The sequence below is a fragment of the Cervus canadensis genome, chromosome 21 (genome assembly GCF_019320065.1).
Source record: "Cervus canadensis isolate Bull #8, Minnesota chromosome 21, ASM1932006v1, whole genome shotgun sequence".
Lineage (NCBI taxonomy): Eukaryota > Metazoa > Chordata > Mammalia > Artiodactyla > Cervidae > Cervus > Cervus canadensis.
Genome location: NC_057406.1, coordinates 44,942,644 through 44,964,933, shown reverse-complemented (window position 1 = coordinate 44,964,933; position 22,290 = coordinate 44,942,644). Strand labels below are relative to the sequence as shown.

The window sequence follows — 22,290 nt, the reverse complement described above, 5'->3', positions numbered from 1 at the left end:
AGATCAGAGGACAGCAAGGCAACCCCCTCCAGGATTCTTGCCTGGAGAACCCCATGGACAGAAGAGCCTGGTGGGCTACAGTGCGCGGGGCGCAAAGAGTCAGCCAGGTCTGGAGAGACTTAGCACACACAGGAGGTGATGATGATGTCATAAACTATTCTACGAAAATTTGAAAATATAAAGTCAAAGTAGTATTTACCAAACAGAAGGTTTTGTTTAAAGAAAACAAAATTCTAAATTATTTTATATCTATAGAAGAAATGGAATCCATAGTTTAAAACATTTCCATGGAGAAAATTCCAGGTCCAAATGCCTTCACCAGAAAATTCAAACTTTCAGCAAGAAATAACACCAATCTGACAAAAACTCTCCCAGATAATAGAAAAAGAGGGTAGAAAGCTCAGCTTCTGATTGAGGCCAACATGACCTTGAGAGGAAAATCCAAAAAGGACTTTGTAAGAAAAGAAATCTCATGAACAGAAACATTAGCCACTAGGAAGAAAACCAAGCAATATATCAAAAGAATAATTCTCACCTCCAGATTAAGATTATTCCAAAAATATGCAGTGAATATGGAGTGATTAAAGATTATATAAGTAATCACTGTAACTCACCATATTAATAGAAAAAAGTTCATCCATTTGATGAACTCAATAAATCTCAAAAAACCCAGAAAAAGGTTTTAATAAAATTCAACAACTATTCAGAATTAAAAACTCTTAGCAAACCAAAAATACAAAATAAAACAGAAGCAATATTGTAACAAATTCACTAAAGACTTTAAAAATGTTCTACATAAAAAAAAAAAAATCTTTAAGGAAAAAAGATCAATAAATTGGTATTAGTTTCTTATGTGTCAAATACCATGCTAAAATTTTTGTTATTTATGTTGTACCACAAAATATTATTTTTATTTTTTACAAAATATTATTTTAACAACTTATTTACTTATTAAAAGTTCTTTTCCTGCCATAAACAGTTCTGAGACAACATCACGAACTTCTACTTCATCTGTAAAAACAGGTCCAGTCTGTAGTATTCGCCGATTTGAGTCAGAGAGAGCTTCCAAGACAGCCAGAAAGCGGGAGGCAGTGCTATCAAACAACTCTTCCAACAGCTTTTCTGTGACCGTACGTGGCCATGGCATCTGGAATTTAAAAAAAAGAAAAATACAGCCCACTTTTTTAAAGTTCTACAATGTCTGATGGCATAAGGCAAAGATGAATAAGGTGCGCTTTATTAATGCTAACAGAGTGGCTGGCCTGCTGATGAGACAGCTGCTTCCAGGGTTTTCATTTTTGAGGTGTCACTCCAGATTTTATTACAGTTTATGTTGTGCTACCATTACATCAAAGACTTTGCTCTTTCTTTATATGTTTGTGTTTCCGAGACAGCCTACAAAGGCACTTTATTAATAAACAACAGCATTGGCCTCCACATGCTCTGTGGCAACTTATTTACAGCCCTGAGGAACTGATACTCGAGTTGCCTAAGAATCTCTCAGGAGAGCTCTTTAGATTCACCAACCAAACTTCCAGAGAGTCAATGAGTCTGGGTGGAGCATTTTTAGAAAACCTGTGGAAATGCTAACGAAGAAGGCCCCCAAACTCAAATTGGAAATAATATTTTATAGTATAAGTAACGGGTCTTACAGCAGCTAACTGTAAAGAAGAGTTGACCAACTGGATACAAAGAAGCAGGCGCCACTCACAGCCCCTTGCGGATCCCGTCACTCCACTTTGTGTCTGCCTGAAAGGAGTTCACTCCTGGCAGATGACCTACCTACACACTTCATTCTTCTCTGACTAATGACCTGTTCTCTGTACTTAGATTACCAGGAAATAAGAAAGATAGCTTTAGTTGGCTTTTCTAGAATCCATGTCCAGTTAGCGGGCATCCATATTTCCCATGATTTCCTTGCTTCATTCATCTTCCTGAGGCAAAGTGAGGAAGACAGAAAAGCAAAAGCAGAAATAAAGCTGCTTTGGACTATTTTTCTCCAAACACCAACTTCCCTGCTTATTAGAGTCTATGTGTTTTCAACCCTTAGGTTGACTGATATGTTTTAAAAAAAAAAAACAACAACCCTCAGTAAATAGACTCATCTGTGCCGTTTCTCTAGAAGGGGTGGGTGGAATTAATTGGGAGATTAGGATTGACATATATACACTACTACCGTGAAGCTCCAGTACTTTGGCCACCTGATGTGAAGAACTGACTCACTGGAAAGACCCTGATGCTGGGAAAGACTGAAGGCAGGAGGAGAAGGGGCCAACAGAATGAGATGGTTGGATGGCATCACTAACTTGATGAACATGAGCTTGAGCAAGCTCCAGGAGTAGGTGATGAACAGGGAAGGCTGGCGTGCTGTAGACCATGGAGTCGCAGAGTTGGACATGACTGAGTCACTGATCTGAACCATGTGTAAAATAGATAGCTAGTGGGAAACTGCTATATAATCCTGAGAGCTCAGCCCGGTGCTCTGTGATGACCTAGAGTGGGGGGGGGGGGGGGGAGAGAGAGCCAGGAGGGAGATGGTATATATATACATAGAGCTGGTTCACTTTGCTGTACAGCAGAAATTGATGCAACATTGTAAAGAGATTATACTCCAATTAAAAAAAAACTCAGTAAAACTTGAACTTCATGCCTCTTGCTTTACAAACAGAGCTCAGGGTTTCTTCTAAGATATTTGTTATAGGTTAAAACAGATGTTTAAAATTTTATAGTTAAACAACATAATAAACTTCCTAATAATTAGAAGTATTCAAAATGAAATGGTAAATCCCTGATAGATTACAGTGAAATTTGTTTTTTAAAATATTGTAGAGAAACTACAAAAAGTGAACTAGAATATTTATCAGATCTATAGATGAATAACAAGCAAATGATTTTAAAAGGTCTATAAAAATATTTAAAGCTAATGTAATAAAAATACACTGAATTGTCAAATATGACAAACAAAATATTCATGTCTATAAAAAATGAGCCCATTCAAATATAATTCAAAAATTAAAATCTCTAGTAGATAAATGGTCAAAGACTATGAAAGATAATTCACCTAAAGAGAAAATATAAAGAGTAAACACAAATGTAAGGGAAAGCTGGATGAAAACAATAAAGTTAAAACAAGCCATTTTATGAAAACTTAATTATTTTAAAGATTAAGAAATAATATCAAAATGATAATGGTGAAATTGGCACACGCAGGTTGTCACCTTGGAGAACTCATTTCAGAAATTCAATCTGGCAATATACATCAAGAGAAATAAGAGTGTTTGTAACTTTACTCAAATTCTACACCCTAAATTTTATCCGCAGGAAACAAAAGAAGGAAAAAATAATATACTTGAAGATGTTGACTACATCAATATTTATAATAGCAAAGGATTGGAAAACAACTAAAATACTAGTAATAAAAAGTACTGGGCAAATCTGGTACATGTACTGCTTAGGGTGAAAAGTGAAAAAGTCACTCAGACATTTCTGACTCTTTGTGACCCTGTGGATTATACAGTCCATGGAATTTTCCAGGTCAGAATACTGGAGTGAGTAGCCTTTCCCTTCTTCAGGGGATCTTCCTGACCCAGGAATTGAACCAGGGTCACCTGCATTGCAGGCAGATTCCTTACCAACTGAGCTATGCCTGTGGTATACTAGATAGCTCTTAAAATGTCAGGATGGATGAGAAGCTGAATGATACAACCCATGCGGTAAGTTCCAATCCTGAATACCATGGCTCCCGTGAGATCCACGCCATGAGACTTACTGTGTTAACTTCTCAGCATAATACAGCCACCCTGTTCAAGCTCAGGGTCACTGTCTCACTGTGTGCCAAAAGCCTTTGCTTACTGCTGCCTCCAAACTACTATCATGCTCTTGTCCTTTACTTAGAATGTTTTCTTGTTCTCCCCGTCCAGTCAAATCCTGCTTATTATTTCAAAGCCACTCAAAAAAGACAGAACAGTGACTTCATCTTTTCTATTAATATGTGCCACCACTTGGACCACAGTAGGCCTTAGTGTCCGCCTTCAGTGTGGGAGACCCAGGTTCAGTCCCTGGGTTGGGAAGATCCTCTGGAGAAGGAAATGGCAACCCACTCCAGTACCCTTGCCTGGAAAATCCCATGGACGGAGGAACCTGGTATGCTACAGTCAGTGGGGTCACAAAGAGTCAGACACGACTGAGCAACGTCACTTTCACTTTCAGGCCTTTGATACATGGTTACTAAATGAATGAATGAAAAATAAATAACAGTAACAGCTAATACTACTAAGGAGCTACCATGTGCCAGAAACATTCTAGGGGCATTACATGTAACTCATTTAATCATCACCATTATTTCCTCCTTAATTCTTATCACAGGCTTTAATTTGCTTATTATTATGTAATTTTCCCACCAGAACGTAACCTCTACATATTTTGTTCACAGAGAAGTTACTTTAAAATATTTATTGAATGAATCACTAAGTGGTCAATCATGAGAAGTCTGAATTAATAGTCCTACAAAACAATCCTTTGAGTCAAAATGATTTACTGCAAGTTAACAATTGACCTAAAAACTCAGAAATTTTTTATAAAATAGATTTAATGCATATTGAAATTATTTTCTTTTGTAGAAACATAATAAAATGATTTCATAAGCGTAAAGCAGAACATTCTGCAAAATATGACCCCTGCTCTCTAACAAACAATATAGCGTTATTACTTAATGATACCAGATGCAGGCTACTCAACGGCTCATCCAATGGATTATCTACAATTTGACAGGTTACCACCCTCGACCAGTTAGACACCATGAGTCAATAAGGGATGAACTGTATGTCTGGGCTCACCAGTCAATATATCATGGACACTAAGTAGCAATGAAAAGTTACTGTGTCCAAATAATATTTTCATTTAATATTTGGATTCATTTAAAAGAAAAAAGAAGCCCTCTCAAATGTTTATAAGAAGAAATGAGGAAAGAGAACAGCAGTCATTGGATTATTTAGAACACCCTGGGCTAGAGACCTGGATTCTGGTTCAAGGGTTGCCAGCAGCTGGCTTAAATACTCTGGGATTTATTTTTCCCATCTATAACAGAAAAGGACTGAACCAAATGATTTCCAAAATCCCTTCCAGGTTCTGATATTCTACATCTCTTCTGTCAGAAAGTGCTCATATGCTTCCCCTCCACTTTCATTTTCAATCCGTACACAGAAGCTCATAGAGGAGAGTTTACAGCTGTCCAGAACAGTCACACAGCACTGCAAAGATATACAGAGCTGGGATTTAAGGAACACTGAGGCTCCGAATGGCCCAGGGGAAGACAGTGGGAGAGGGGAAAAGGCAGAGGGAGAAAGGGCAGAGGATCCCACAGGCACATTTATGTCCCACTCTCCTCCCTTAGTGCAACTGGCCAAACATACCTGTGGCCAACAGGGGCTGTGTGAGAAGAAGACTGCAGTCACTTCCATACTGAGCATCACTCCCTACGTGAAGTCCTCCACAGCTCTCCTAGGTCCCCTCTGGCAGAACGACCTAGGTCTCCTCTGGCAGGACAACCCAGCAATTTTCCAAATGAGAATCACCTCTCAATTTGGCCCTGAGCATCAGTCATGAGCAGATAATAACATTTGACTCCAGTGGGAAATAAATTATTGTTTTAAAGCCCCCTGAGACATGGGGGTTGTTTACTACTCTAGTGCAGCTACATTCTGTTGTCATTTTCGCCACTAAGTGTGTCTGACTCTTTGGTTTCTCGGTCCACAGGATTTCCGGGGTAACAACACTGGAGTGGGCTGCCATTTCCTTCTCCATGGGATCTTCTCTAACCAGGAATTAAACCCACGTCTCCTGCATCGGCAGGTGGATCCTTTTACCACTGAGCCATGAGGGAAGCCCAACCTACATCCTAAATACTCCCAAAGATGAAACCGGAAGTTGGTAAGAAAAGGTGCCTCCACTTCGTCTCCATCCTCAACACCTTCAAAACTGACACCAAGTGGTCAAAAGGCTTCTGCGGTCTCACTCAGAAGGCTCACTCAGAAGAACCTTTCCCAGGCTCTTCTTCAGCTTCTTGCCCTTTAACATTACAAAACTAGGATTATGCGAAGGTACAAAAGCTCTGAGGAAAGGATGAAACAAGACCATGTCCAAATCAGGAAGACATTCTTCTATTTGCAGGGATTGGGGGCAGTATTCTTTTACCTGGAGGATAAGAATGCTCTTTACAATGTTCTGTTGGTTTCTGCTGTACAACGAGGTGAATCAGCTTTTATACAAACATCCTGACCCTCTGGGGCCTCCCTCCAACCCAGCCCCCATCCCGCCCTTCTAGGTCACCACAGATGGGGGCAGGATTTAATACTGAGCAGTGAAAGCGTTAGTCATAGGCCACTTTGCAACCCCATTGACTGTAGCCCACGAGGCTCCTCTGTCGGTGGGATTTTCCAAGTAATGAGTACTGGAGTGGGCAGCCATTCCCTTTTCCAAGGGATCTTCCCGACTCAGGGATCAAACCTGGGTCTCCTGCATTGCAGGCAGATTCTACACCATCTGAGCCACCAGCGGAGCCTAACGACCAAGCGTTACAGACACAGAGGTAAAATATAAACACTGCAGAAATGGTCTGAAAAACAGAAGATGTTCTGAGACTTACAGTTTGTGCTTCCTTTATGTTAACTCTTATCTTTGGTCTAAAGAAACTTTTGTTTTTTCTTCTAGATTCAAATACTCCTCTTTTGAAGATCATGACTGCCATCTGCCTCAAAAAGAAGAATTACTTATGAAGCATCAATGGGATACGCTTCTCAACTACTGATATTAAGTACTTCATCATCTGTAGAGTACAGCAGATTTATCTCACGAAATTTTTATACCTTTATTGTGGCCTCTCTATAATATTCTCTGGATTCTTCCTGTGGTTGTGAGGAACTCATTAATTCCAGTTGCCGTAACTCATCAATTTTAGCTAAAGCACGACGAGCAAATGCCTACATGCAATTAAAATAAATTTAATTCATAAGAAGTTAGAGTACAGTGATTACAAATGTATCAAGAGAGTATGTTTCACTCTCCCAGACATTTTATTTAATTTGTGAATTAAACTCTAGGCTGATGCTGACTTTTTTAGACCATAGTGCTGACCCGTCAATCATTTCCTAGAAGCACCACTAATTTCTGTAAATCTAAAGTCAATGAAATGTTGACTATACTAACTTTAGAATTCAGAAAAGTAAGGAAATTCAAATTCTGGGTTACAGAGTAGCTTCTTATAGATGATCACTTCTCCCGTATTGCACATGCATGCACATACACACACATACACCCCTCCTCAGTGCTCTTCTCAAATTCTAACTCTTCCACCAAAACCAGCTGTATTATTTATTCAACTGTACACATTGTCAACTAAATTGTGAGGTCCTTAAAGGGGCTTATTTTTCTATTTCCAGTACCCAACATACAGAAAGTATTTATTAATATCTGAGGAAAGGAAGAAGGTAGGCTTGCTTATTTAATCAGATCACCATTACTATAATTCTCTATTGCTATGATAGAGATAATAGCAAAATGAGTTTCATTCCTGTAATTTATTTTAGCAGTTCTTTCAAGTATTTTATTTATAATTTATGATTTTTCATGAAGATGTTTCTAGAACATAATAGTAACATAAAGGGTTACATTTTTCAATAAGAAAAAAATTCCAATGGGAATCAAATTTAAAACTACACGAATGTGTCTATCCCTGATAAATTTAATAGCTATAGCAATATGCCACCACTAGTACACTAAGACTAACTCTGCATATATGGTGAGTAGTTTCTAGAATGTATCCTAGGCTAGAAAAGTATCCCACAAGGACTGAATTAAGCTATTCTCCTGCTGAAATCCAGACCCCACTGCACTCACCAAGTTATGCACACTGGTGCAGGGATGGGGTGGTCCAAAGGAAGGAATGCCTGTCTCTAATTTTCACCAGGACCCCATCCATTGACAAGCAGAGTACTACATGCTATAGTGAGCGTACCAGATTTCATTCGCACAGAGATGTGGCAGAGGTCAATACAAGCCCCAACCAGTTAAGCTACATTTCAAATATTTAATCAAAAATATATACAGGAAAAGAGGAATAAGAAACAGAGTATACTAAATAAATGGTGGCTGCAAGCAGAGAAAAACAAAACAGATACTAGACAGCATGGGATATAAAAACTAAACAGGGAAGGGAAGTGACTTGCATACAAGAATATAAAGAGGAAGGGAAGATATCAGAGATCTTATTCAGAAAAGGAGCAAAGATGGTGGAAGTGAACAGAGAATAAACGGGGAAGCAGAAAGTAAAAGCAAGAGATTCACAGAATGGAGAAACCAGGCAAATGTCTGCAAATAAAGCCTGGGACTTGTATCTTTGCTTCATTGCAGTTCTTTGGGTTTTGTTGGTTTGCCTGTTTTCCTGCCACTTATCTAATGAAGAAAATGCTGAATATGTTGTATTTTTAAGTATTGGCATCCTCCTAATTTAAAAGGGGCCTGCACGCATGCATGCTAAGTCGCTTCAGTGTGTTCGACTCCTTGCAGCCCTGCGGACTGTAACCCTCCAGGCTCCTCTGTCCATGGGATTCTCCAGGCGAGGATACTGGAGTGAGTTGCCACGTGCTCCTCCACGGGATTTTCTGGACCCAGGGACTGAAGCCATATCTCTTACGTCTCCCGCATTGCCAGGCAGGTTCTTCACCGCTAGTGCCCCCTGGGAGGCCCAAGAAGTAGCCTACCTCTCCGTGAACGCCAGCTTGGCAGTCATAGCAGCACTGGCAGACAGCTGTGTAGAGAGTCGCTCTCCACGTCAAGTACCTGACGGACAGGAGAGGCACCGAGGACTCCATACACACACTGGCCCACAGGAGGTATTCCAAGGCCTGAATCAGAAAGGGCACGACTGAATGTCTCTTCATTTTAAGCGAATAATGCCAATTTTTATTCAATATAATCAAATGAAGAATGGTGAGCACAAGTCACTGATGCTAAAACTACACAAATAGTCAACTAAAAGCTAAACATTTAAAAGTTAAAGAAGAATTTCAAGAACTCAAAATCTCAGTCATTTTGCAATGTCTTCCTGCCTAGCTCCTAGAGTCCTATGAACTCAGCTTATTCTTATTAACATTTACCAAGTGTCAGCCCTAGTCTAGGAGCTAACAATGAAAGGCGTGAAAGTGAAAGTGACTCAGTGGTGTCCGACTCTTTGTGACCCCGTGGACTATTCAGTCCATGAAATTCTCCAGGCCAAAATACTGGAGTGGGTAGCCTTTCCCTTCTCCAGGGGATCTTCCCAACACAGAGGATTGAACCCAGGTCTCCCACATTGCAGGCAGATTCTTTACCAGCCGAGCTACACAAGGCAAGCCCAAAAGTACTGGAGTGGATAATCTATCCCTTCTCCAGGGGATCGTCCTGATGCAGGGATCAAACCAGGGTCTCCTGCATTGCAGGTGGATTCTTTACCAGCTGAGCCAGAAGGGAAGCCCAAGGAGCTAACTGCAACAATGCAATTGTTATTAGCAACAAATGTCTGTTGATGGACTGAGGACAGACCTTCACTGAAAAGTTTCAGTTCCCGATCTAGTAATCATGGCATCAAGGGGCTGAGAATCTAATTTCACTCCCTCAGCATCAGCAGCACCACCACCTGATGTCCCTCGCCTTCTCTGCCCACAAGCTCCCACCTCCAGCAACAAGGGTGTGCCACATGGCAGAAGACACTTCTAAACACGGTCTTCGTTAACGTGAAACGCAACCACCTTGATACACCTCCAGTGCATTCGTCCTAGTTACGCCTTCTAGAGCAGCACAAGACCACTCAAGACTCAACTTGAGAATTACAGCCTTGCAAGGATCTGAAAGCACCTATGCAGCCTGCCCCTTCCCCAGCACTCTCCAGGACAAAGATCCCCAAGCACTTCTATCCTCCCAGGACAGAGCTTCCTCTCTTACCATGGTATTATTCGAGGTGGCCAGCGTCCCTGTACAGTATACGACTAGACCACAGAAAATGAAACTCTCACTCCCTGGTTCTGGTCCCTATATCTCTATTAAGTCAACCTGGGGTTGCTTTATTGCTGCTTTAATTGTTTCTCTCATTGTTTGCTAATTTTGCCACACTGTGAACTAATATGGAATTAACACTTGTCAAAATTCTTGAGTTTCACGTTATCTGCTGTAAAGAAATCCTATTGTGGATTTTTGCATTCATATAGTTGTGGTTTGCGGGGTGTGGGATTAAATCATGTATAAATTTTTCCCCCTTTATATACACGTGGCTTTCAAAGTTCTCAGGATTCCTGGTATTCAAATTTTCATACTTCAAAATAAAACTAGCTAAAAATAAAATAAAACTAGCTACACTTACCAGTTGTTCACATAATATTTGGGTGTGGCCTCAGATTTAGTATAAAAGACCCCACATCACAGATTTTAGTGCCAGACGGAACCTTAAAAGTAACCGAATCTGACTCCAAGAGGCTAAACTGCTTGGAAGTGACAGAACTGGGGCTGGAGTTCAGGTCTCTGGACTCCTAAGGGCAGCAGGATTGTTCCGACTACACGGGGCAACTACAGCAAAGAGAAAAAAAGCCATCATTCCACTGGGGTTTCTGAGAAACCGTCGTTCAGAATTCAAAGCTGAAATGCCATTTCAAAAAAAAACTACTTAATTTGATTGCAGCATTTTTTTCTCACCCATAAAAGAAAGAATTACTTCTATTAACAAAAAATTTGATTATTTCAGCAGGACTAGTCTCTTCATTAAAAGAAAACAGAACAAAATTTTGAAAAAAACAAATTTTAGGAGCCTAGCAAGAGAATGGTTAAGGTGTCAAGTAGGAAGACCCACACAAGGATTAACCAGCTGAGCCACGAGATGGCAGTGCAGCGTCACTTATTTCAGTTCACAGCCTTTGGGGGCAGCAAAGAGAAGCACTTTACAGTCTGGACTTGAACTTTATGTGATGGTCTGTGGAAGAATCTGACAACCATTGTTCAAGTCACAAATGTGATCAAACTATTTCGGTTTCATAGGAAAGTGAAACAGAAATCAACATTTTTTTTTAGAATGAATAGATTCTACTGACTTCTTTAATGTTTGCTGAATACTATATTACAGTTGCAAATGCCTTAGAAGAAACTACAGCCCTTACCATAAAGGAAAGCAAATGGCCGCGTGTCTTCAGGGAAACAGGCTTCCGAAAACTGCCCTCCCTGCATTCGCTAAGTGTATGCTGGTGGCCTGCCTCAGCTCAAAAGTGCTTCCCATCTATGAAGAGCCCTGAGCAGTCTTGGTCTTCAGGACACCTTCAGAGTCATGTCAGAAAATATTCAGGGACTTCCCTGGTGGTCCAGTGGCGAGGATTCTGCACTACCAATGCAGGGGCCCAGGTTGGATTCCTGATCAGGGAACTAGATCCCGCATGCTTCAACTAAAATAAAGAATCCAGGTACCGCAACTAAGACCCAGTGCAGCCAAATAAATAAAAGAGAAAATATTTCAACATTGTATCAGGAGCTTCCACACAACTCCTCCATTTGCAGAGATGAACCAAAACAGGGTGGGTCACGGAACTTGTCAACAGACTCGCCATGTTCTGACGGGGTTGAGGGGCAGTACACAGTGGCATCGGCTCTGGCCTCAGCTACATCTCTAACTATCCTAACTAGATATGCAACCTTGAGCAAATTAACCTTTCCAGGCCTCAGCTTCCTCATCTGTAAGATAAAAGTGATAATGCTACCTTCTCCAAGTGCTGGTATGAGGATTCAATGAGTAATACGTGAAAATGGCTTGGAAGCATACCTGAGAGATGGTAAGCATTCATTCAACAAACGACAGTGATGATAGTCTTAAGGTCTCACCCTCGTAAGACTACCAAGGCATTATTGTGTATGCAGAGCCCTTCACACAGCACTTAGCACACAGAAGGGACTCGATAATATTCAATAATAAGTGGTAATCATAATTACCAAATCCTATAGGGATAGGAGTTTAGATTGCTCTGGGGTGACACCACAAAAAACCTGAGGACCCCGCGTCTGTTTCTCCTTCTGTTTTGAACTGTAATGAACTTGAACTCTAAAGTAGCTACAAAATCAGGAGGATTCAGATGGGGCCGGACTGCCAAGGGCTTGTCCCCATTAAATGGACCCATCATGTCCATGTAGAGTCTCAGCTCAGGAGTCGACTCATCAGCTGAGGGTTTGTGAGTTTCAGGGTAAAAAATTAATTTCCTTGAACCTTATTACACTGAACATACACTGAAAGAATTCCACCCTGATCTGCAAGTGCCAACTGTGCAGCCACCCACCATCCCAAAATTCTTGCATTCCTCACTCCCCCAACTCCCACTCCACAAGACTGGGGCTATGAAATGATCTTCCTTCAGGCCTTCCTTATTCTGTCAGTGAGAAACTCACGTTATATGAGGGGGAGAGAAGAAATCTTACACAGAATATAAATAAGAAATTATTTTAAGATGGCTATCATGTTAAATCAAAATTCCCTCAGCATTAGCAAGTACAAACACCAACAGCTAAATGTTGGCACAGACATCTCTGCCCTTCAAAGCTTTGCCAGACAAATGTTATAAGCAGACCAAACTGTGGTGATTCTGTGAAGCAGTTATTTGTTGCCACGGCAAGCACAACAGGAGATTTCCTAAATTCCTTTCAGGAAATCATCTGGAACTGAATAGAGAATCGTTGGAATAGTCTGTAGGCCAAATTTACATTATATATGGTACAGCCTCTCCTTGTTTTAATTCACACTCAAAAAGCTGGCATAGAGTTTGCTAAGTCACTGTCAGTAATAGAGTTTTTAAATGCAAGGAACAAAACAGAGAGAGAGAACACACAATTAATGCTATCCGTTAAGCATGCAAATATCTTGCCATCTATTTTTTTAAGTATGGTCAGTTTTTAAGATACTTGGCTATGTTTTGAGGAAATAAGGGAAAAAAATATCTGTCCCAAGTGTCCGAATATTCAGAGCAAGTATTTACATACAATAGAGAAGACTCAAATAGCAATGTTGCAAATGCCAGCAACAACTCAAGCATGGTCTCAAGGGGAGAATATTGTCCTTTCTTGGCCTACATTCCAATGACTGGATAGTGAACACAGGGAATAAATATGTCTCCTGCAGACAAAGGTGCCACCAACATGGTAAGGAAGTCAACAGAAGCCATTTCCTCCAGCTAAAACTAGGCAGTGAGTGCAGGTCAGTGCGAATGTTACTATAAAACAACGTCAGTTCATGACTGACATGGCTGAGGTGTTTGTTCACCCATCGAGTAGCTGGGCCATAAGTACAGGCCAAGTTCTTCAAGCAAATGTGGCCCAAGTTCCATAGCAAGTCACACACAGGCTAACCACAGTTTATCATCCAAACTACAACACTTTTAAAAGTAAAAGTGAGCACTATTAGTAATTACTTCAGGACAACAGGCATAAACCAGGACTGTCCTGGACAAGCTAGAATGGATGGTTACCCTACCTAGAGATGTAGTTATTAGATGGATATTCAGTATCATATTAACAAGTTACAACTAATCTGAAAGACTGAGGGGCCCTGGAGAAATATTTATCCATTTAGGAAATTCTTTCTTTTCATGAATACTTTTCTGTCTACATTTTTATTTACGATCATGTTAAAGGAAAACTAAAAACAGTATACCTGGTAATACAGATACAGCCACTAACTTTTGTGACACTAAGTCATTAAATTTTCTTTGTTTAGCATTCAATGCTAACAAAAGTCTTAAGACAACCAGGAAATACAGGAGAAGATATTCTGACAATAAATTTCATACCTTGGAAGAATGACCTCTGATCATCAATTTTCTGCAAATAGTGTAAATGTAAATGGTACCTAGATGGAGAAAAAGATTAATATGTTTTATAGTCACATGATAGAACTTTACATTCCACTTTCTATAGTTTAAGTTGGTAGTTCCCAAAACAAATGACTCTCTCATGAGAAAATCTGATAATGGCCAAAGTTATAATCATTACAACACTTTTTGTAACTTGTAGTTAAATTTTTAAAAGAATTAATATGGCCATATTTTAAAACTGTTAACACAGGAAACTTTTAATCTTACTTTAAAGGCATTTTAAAGTACTGGTCAGTGAGAACCTTACTATAAAACAAAGCCAGCTCATGACAGGGACATAGCTGAGGTATGTGGTTAGCCAACTAGTATCAGGGCTGTAAGTTACAGTCCAAGCTCTTCCAGGAAAATGCAGATCAAGCTCCACAGCAAGATATAAGTTTAAGTTTTGAAATATACTGAACAAAAGGATATTTTAATAGCATAATGTATGTACTTTGTGGTTTTATTAATTCATATAAAATTTAATCGGTTCCCATGGTTTCCTCACAGTTGCATAACTAAAGATTTATCTCCAAATAAGACTAGAATACATATTTAATCATATAGCACAATACTCAACAAGGAAACTCATAATTTAAAACTCATAATGCATAATAGGTTACATTATATTCATTTTCATATAATATCTATCCCATTATTAAGTACGTCCCATAAGCACTCTGATGAAAAATGCCATTTCCAACTCCTATGTAAGATCATTCAAGTATGATCATTTTTTAAATCAGGCCAATAATTAAATGAAGATAGATGGCTCATTTCATGGCAGCATTTGGTGGACAAGTGGAGAATGACATCACTGTATATCTTTCTATATAGAAAACATATTATCAGGCTATAAACATAACCCAAAAGACAATACAGCATGCTTTAAAAAGGCATTTAATTATAATGGCTAGCAATCTAAATATTTCCCATAAAATATCTGATCTAAAATTCATAACCACCACAATTCAACAATTACAAATGCTATGTTCGCTTTTAAACTTAAAAAGCTTCTGAGAAAATAGCACCTGCTCCAAAACACACATCCCTTGATTACAATACACCTGCTAGCATAATAAACGTGACACAAATCAGTGACCAAAATATACTGAATAAAATCTTAAACACTTAAACAACCGTAAAGTTCACAGAGAATGCAATTAAGTCCTTCACATTCAGGGCCTCAGCATTTGTAATGTGCCTGCTCTCATGACGTAGAATTATCTATCTCCAGTAAGATCCAGTAGGAACAATTACTGAGCTAGTAAGAGCTCAGGTTCAGCATTCTTAACTTGGCTTTGTTGACCTGGTCTGTATAACTGTGTTACTTAGAAAAAAATCACCTAGTGAGGATATGCATAGGAGACATGACTCTTCACAAAACACTCGACTCAGGTGTGAGCAGGGAACTCAGACAAACATTCAGCAATGGGAACTGAGGGACTTCAGAAAGCCCCAGGAGACCGCCCTCAAGAATAACAAGGGCACTTGGTACTTCAAAGATGTACCTTTAATCTTTGCACCCTAGTGCATCCTGACTATAACAGAATTCTTCCCTGATGGTTCAGGATATTGGCATGGCTTACAGATTCCACTGCAGAAGCCAAATGGACAGAGTAAATGGTTCAAAATGGAGCACAGACTGAATCTTTACATCTCAGAATGCCTCTGGAACTTAGTTTGATGTTTTAACCAAATCCCTGATACAGAGTGACTTGTGACTTGTGACAAGTGATTTCTTAACATATGACTCCTTTTCATCAAAGACAGCCACCACCAATATAATCTGATTATTTGGAGGCTTAAATGATTTGGGTTCAGGTTAGTTGGGAAGTCAGATATTATCCAATATTATCCAATATTCATTTACCCAGTTAGACTTTGTGAAAGAACCAAGATTGATTAAATAACTTAAGAAACCAGCTCTTATAATTGTATAATAGTCAATTAAAGTAAAGAGTGTTAATGTTTAGCAGGAAAATTCAAATGTATTTTAAGAAATTGACTGCAGGTCATTTTTTCACAACTCAAATTCCAAAGTTTTAAAACTACAAGGTCTTTGCACTTGCTAATCTCCCAGCTGGAATGCCCTTCCCCAGAATGCTCAGATGTCTCAGCCAGGTGTTTATTCAAATCTCCAGTGAAGTCTACCCTGACCATTATTTAAAATTGCAGCCCAGGCCCCAGACCAGCCATCACTCTCACTAATCCCTTTCTAGACTTTATTTCCCTCCATAGCTCTCATCATCAGGGGCTTTCCAGGTGGCTCAGTAGTAAAAGAATCTGCCTGCCAATGCAAGAGATGAGGGTTTGATCCCTGGGTCGGGAAGATCTCCTGGAGAAGGAAATGGCAACCCACTCCTGTACTCTTGACTGGGAAGTCCAATGGAAGAGGAGACTCGTGGGCTGCGGTCCACGGGGTCACAAAAAAGTCAGATGTGACTGAGCATACACACAAATAGTTCTCATCACCACCTGATACATCATTTAGTTTTGATTTGTTTATCATCTCTCTGAAGTACTACAGCAGCATGAGAAACAGGGTTTTTGAGTGTTGTCCACTCCTGTATCCTTAACACCTGGAACAATGCCTGGCACTTAAGTTTGAGATGAATTAACTAAAACAGGGATGGCAACCAATGACAGTAAGTGCATGTACCTCCCCGAACCCAGCAACCCCACTCCTGGGCGTGCATCCCAGAGAACTCACACGGGTCTATGAGAGGGCCGATGTGAGGACACTCACCACAGAACTACCTGTAAGGTTAGAGAGGCAGGGCCAACCAGGTGCCCATCCTTACATGCATGGGTCTCTGCTGAAGACAATTCAGCAGGCAGTTAACAAGCCAGGTTTACATATAGGAACATGGCTAGATTCTAAAACCATAGTGTTGAGCAGAAAAATATTTAGGAAACAGGATAAAATCTAGAACATGATGCCAAAGAAAAAGCATACAGCAGAATAAGGATGTGGAAGACACAGGAATTGTTCTATCTTTTTGAAAAAGAAAATGGGAGGGGGGTGGTTTTGTGGGAATCTCAGAAGGATTTCAGACAGGGAGTCACACTGCATCGTCTCCACCTCTCAAGCAGAGCCTGACCCCGGGGCCCAGCACTCAGGTCTATCGCCCTTTCTTGAGCACAGAAGCTCTGCTCTGGCTCAGTCCCTGCCAAGACGCATGAGCAATGCACCCGGAGAGATGGCCCTGGCAACTCTGATGACGATGGGATGCAAAAGTTTAACAATCACTGGCCTGAAAAATGTCTCCCAGAGACAGTCTCATCTCGGTAGCAAATGTAAGGTCTGATTACAGTCAAAATGTCAACAAAAATTATTTGGGGAGCGTGAAGAAGGAAAAGACTAGGAAACATACTGTCAGTTGCCATGGATGAGAGAAAATCCAATATGCTTTCTTTCAAGTTGTTTTGCCCTTGTCTTATAAACTCATAACAGACCGTCATTCTTTTTCTTACAAGAATATGTGATCCAGAGAACAATATTGTAGGTTACTCATTATAACTTCAAATTTTAACTTTAAAGGGAATTTAAGTTGAATTTGAATTGTAACTCTTAAAAGAAAAAAAACAAAAGTTACATTTTGATAAGATTTAGATAAGACTCATTTTATGAAACATATATAATGCATACATATGTCTGTCTATACAATGAATATATATGTATATAAATAAACCATACACACATATACATGCACATTCTCAGAGTTCCTCACTCAAAAACAAGTAGGAGGAGAAGGTTGCTATGTAGGAAGCCCTAGTCACTGGCCAAAATATTTGAGAAGAGGACCGATAAATAGATGATGTTTAGAAATAATCTAACTTGCAAGGGTCCTCTGATCCTTCTCCACTTAGATTTATTTGGCCAAATAGTTTGTTCAGGTTTTCCTGTAAGATGTTATAGAAGAACCTGAACGAACTTTTTGGCCAACCCACTATCGCCTTACTCACTGAGCGCCCCCATTTTGTTCATATGTGAAGCTGATTATCTCCACAGCTCTGACCCTCCCTCGAGCAGAAAACCCACATACTTGCGGCATGAGTCCCTGCTCATAAGGACAAACTAAAACCTGCTAAAAACGTAACAGAGCCCCGTTGTCCTCTTATGAAAGGAACGTCACCTAAATCACAAGGTAATCTAGTCATCATCGGACTTGGCATTTAAATAACTTCCTGAAAGACACAATGAAAAATAGAATATTGAACACTGATATATACCATTGAAGATAATCCAGCACAGGTGCTCCTGTGGCAAAGCCACCTGCATGATGAGCCGGAAGGAGGACAAGATTTGCAGACACTGGAGCACAGAATCTTTGTTCTGCAGGTTCACATCACTGTCACAGACCAACTGGTAGTTGCAAATATTTTTGCCATTTAAAGCATGAAACTGAAACATGAGAAAAAAAAGAATATAAATAATGTTTACACAACTTAGGAAAGCACATCTTAAAATGTAAAAACCAAAAAAAAAAAAAATGTAAAAACCAAAATGGAAACAAATTATGCATAACTAACTCAATAGGTCAGTAGAGTACAGGAGACTGAATGTTTGTGTCCTTCCATAATGTATACGTTGAAACCTCACCCCTGCCATATGAGAACATAGCGGGAAAGCAGGCCTTCACCAGACACAGGGTCTTCCAGCCCCCTGATCTTGGACTCGCCAGTCTCCAGAACCATGAGCAATAAATGTTTTTAAGCCATCCAATCTCTGGATTTTGGCTATAGCAGCCTTAGTGGACTAACACATGGAAAGAAACTCGGTAAAATAAGTTTATTCAAACCATCCATTTAGTTAAGATCATCTTTCCTCAGCCAAAAAAAAAAAAAATACAAAGTCCTACTTCCAAAAATATAGGATTGAAACAATTTTTAAAAGTCTCCCTAATGGCATGTTAACATATTAATTCAGATGTTATGTACGTACACAATTCTGTCAGCAAATGTTTGTTGAGCACCTCTGTTTGCCACACTCTGCTAAGCAACAGGGAGTCAAAGATGAGGAAGACAGGCTCCTGACAGGAAAAAGCCTCCCAGGCACACACAGTGTTAGGAGCGCTTAAGGCGACTGCTGTGGTCACTGAGCTGGAAGTCTTTTTTAAAGTAAGAAGGTTTAAGACAAATTGAGCTACAGAAGTGGTCCATGGTTAGAACATGGACACCATTCCAAGGAATGTGGACTAGTATTTGATTTACACTTTTTAGAAACGAATTCTGACAAAAGTATGAAAGATGCAAAGCAGATGGGGGACAAAGCTACATGCAAGAGGCTAACAGAGATCAAAGGCTTCTGAGGTTGTCCAGAGACAAAAGGGCCCTGAAATGGGGCTCTGAAAGTGGGGATGAAGAGAAAGGAAAGAGCTAAGTCTTGTCGAAAATCCATGGCATTTAATGACCAATTAGAAGTGAGAGGTAAGAGAGAGAAAGAGGCTTGCAATGGTTTCCTGCTTGGGTGATGGACTGATAAAAGATGTTGGTTCACTTTGGGACATGCCGATTATGAGATCTTTATGAGGTTACCTGGATAGGTGGGGAGTTCAGGAGAGTGATTTTGGCTAGAGAAACATCAGAACTACTAAAGCTATGCGAGTGTACACTCAATAACACAAATGAGCCTTATTCTACCATGCAGATTGTCTGCTTAGATACACGTATTTCTAGCCACTACAAAACTGATTTCACAGCTAGGGAGGTTGAGTGTAAGCATGATAACACAATAGTATAAGAGATATGGAGGCCTGGGCCAGGGTAGTGGGGGGGCGGGGGCTCAAAAGTTCCAACTTTTCATTCAGCACTCTTCCCAATGGGGCACTGAAATATTACAACTTGTAAGAAATACATACTTGGCCACTCAGATGGCCAAAATGTTTCTCATATATGTTTGTTCTTCATCCACAGTTTCTAGCTCACAACCCCCCCAAACCGTTGGAATTGTTTTAAATGTTGAGAGTGACAAAGATCTTTGGCTATGTTAATGAGGTGACTTTTGGAAAGTGGCTAAGGATGGAGGTTAAGTTGCCAATGGAGCCAACCATGTGATTAGAGGTTTAGCACTTTCAGTCCCATCCCCTGACCTCCAGGGGAGAGGAGAAGGGCTGGAAGTTGAATCTACAACCAGTGGCCAATGATTCATTGCACAATTATGCAATGAAGCCTCTCTTGGACTGCAAGGAGATCAAACCAGTCAATCCTAAAGGAAATCAACCCTGAATATTCATTGGAAGTACTGTTGCTGAAGCTCCAACACTTTGGCCACCTGATGGGAAGAGCTGACTCACTGGAAAAGACCCTGATGATGGGAAACATTAAAGGCAAAAGAAGGGGCAGCAGAGGATGAGATGGTTATATAGCATCACCAACTCAATGGACATAAATTTGAGCAAACTCCAGGAGACAGTGGAGGACAGAGGAGCCTGGCATAATACAGTCCGTGAGGTCTCAAAGAACTGGACACGGCTTGGTGACTGAACAACAACAATGAAGCCTGCATAAAAGCCCAAAAGGATGGTGTTTGGGAAGTTTCCAAGATGATGAATACACGGAGGTGCTGGGAGTGGGGTGCCTGCAGGGGCCACGGAAGCACAACAGCCTTTCCTGACACCTTGCTCTATGTATCTCTTCCCTCCAGCTGTTCCTGAGTTACATTATGTCCGCTTACAATAAACCTGTAATCTAATAACTGAAATGTTTTCACAAGTTCCATGAGCCACTACAGCAAATTATTGAACACAAGGATGGGTCGCAGGAACCTCTGATTTGTAGCCAGTCGGTCACAAAGAGAGGTAACAACTGGAGTTACCTGAGTGGGTTGCCATTCCTCCCCTGGAGGATCTTTTCGACCCCAACAACAATCTGAAGTGGGTATGGGATGGGGGGGAATGGGGGTGGTCTTGTAAGACTGAACCCTTAACCTGTGGAATCTGACTTTGTCTCCTCCTAGAGTCAGAATCGAGTTGAGCTGTAGGACAATCAGCTAGTGTCCCAAGAATTATGTCTTGGTATCAGGATCCCTTCCCCTCCCCTCCATGCAATTTAAGCACCAACTCACATTGCCCAGTATTCTCATTTATGCACTTGTGTCAAAGGCAAATTGAATGTGCCTTCAAACATGCTTCAACATTTCTGCTTATTAAACCACATGTTGTTTTCAAGGCCTAGAACAATCATTAATTTTGGAATAACACACCCTCGGATTCAGACGAATTAGGGTTCAAACACCAACTGTGTCTATTGCTTTAAAATGACTAGGTTTTTTACTCTCCAATAAACCTCAGTTTCTTATCTGTAAAAGAGGCATAACAGTACCCATCTCTTAGGACTGTAATGAGGCTGCAAGATAACAGTTCATATAAAGCATTTAGAAAACTACCTAGCACATGGTAACTGCTCAACCAGTGACTCATCGGTAGCAATTAACATAATAATGCTGGTATACTAGAAAAAAGCACGTTTTTTTTTTTTTTCATATCAAAAGATCTATGTTTCCTCTCCAGAGTCACTAGTTATTATACTGTGTGATTAGCTTTCTTTTTCTCTCTTATACAATAGGGATAATAACAGTATCTAACTCATAGAGTTATTGTGAGGAGCCAATGTTTTCCAAAGTACTTTGAAGAGTAAAAGCATTCTACCAATATTAGTTATAATAATAATAATAATAAAACTGCCTACTGGATGAATAAGTGATTATAGTGACAAAATCTCCAAAGCATCTTTACAAGAGTTAATAAGTGCGCTTTCTCATCCAGCACAGAAAATATTTACTAAGCAACTTATAGTCCACAGGTAAATACTACGCCAGGCAAATGAAAGACATGGAGAAGCTGTCCACTAAGGGGCAGACTGCCGCACGGCTGATCATCAGTGGTAGCTATTTCAGCGATCACTCTCATCTTACTGTATGTGCTGCGGTTTTGTCTCCAAAGCCTTTTGGGAAAAATACAGCTTTGAACTGATTCACGTCTGCTTTAGTCTCATCAAAGTTGATGCTGAACTGCTGAAGATATCTGCCATAGCACTGCAAAAGGGCCAGTTTATATTCCTGAAATAGAAAAAGGACTTGATGAAGGTTTTAAAACACCATTTTTCTTATCATTATTAAAATTAGGTGATATTGGGTTTCCCAGGTGGCGCTAGTGCTAAAGAACCCACCTGCCAATGCAGGAAACAGAAGAGACGTGGGTTTGATCCCTGGGGTGGAAGAGATCCTCCAGAGGAGGGACTGGCGACCCACTCAGGTATTTCTGCCCGTAGAATCCCATGGACAGAGGAGCCTGGCAGGGTCACAAACACTCGGACATGACTGAAGCAACCTAGCACACCCAATGTTGGTATTATTCTCAATGATGTCAATGTTGATAATTAC

At 40.2% G+C, this 22,290-nt stretch overlaps 1 protein-coding gene and 1 non-coding gene across 2 annotated transcripts in view; one reads left to right on the top strand and one right to left on the bottom strand.

The window, feature by feature from the left end:
- Window positions 1-22,290, bottom strand: part of CFAP54 (cilia and flagella associated protein 54) — a 291,046-nt gene that overhangs the window by 254,479 nt on the left and 14,277 nt on the right. The window contains exons 3-9 of the mRNA XM_043440645.1: window positions 21,823-21,966; window positions 18,141-18,312; window positions 13,842-13,900; window positions 8,757-8,900; window positions 6,864-6,977; window positions 6,644-6,745; window positions 949-1,147 (exon numbers count right to left, since the gene is read on the bottom strand). Coding sequence (XP_043296580.1) covers window positions 949-1,147; window positions 6,644-6,745; window positions 6,864-6,977; window positions 8,757-8,900; window positions 13,842-13,900; window positions 18,141-18,312; window positions 21,823-21,966 — 934 coding nt within the window. The remainder of the gene's footprint in view (window positions 1-948; window positions 1,148-6,643; window positions 6,746-6,863; window positions 6,978-8,756; window positions 8,901-13,841; window positions 13,901-18,140; window positions 18,313-21,822; window positions 21,967-22,290) is intronic.
- Window positions 11,365-11,436, top strand: TRNAG-ACC. The gene has a single exon. It is a non-coding gene; the product is annotated as a tRNA-Gly (tRNA).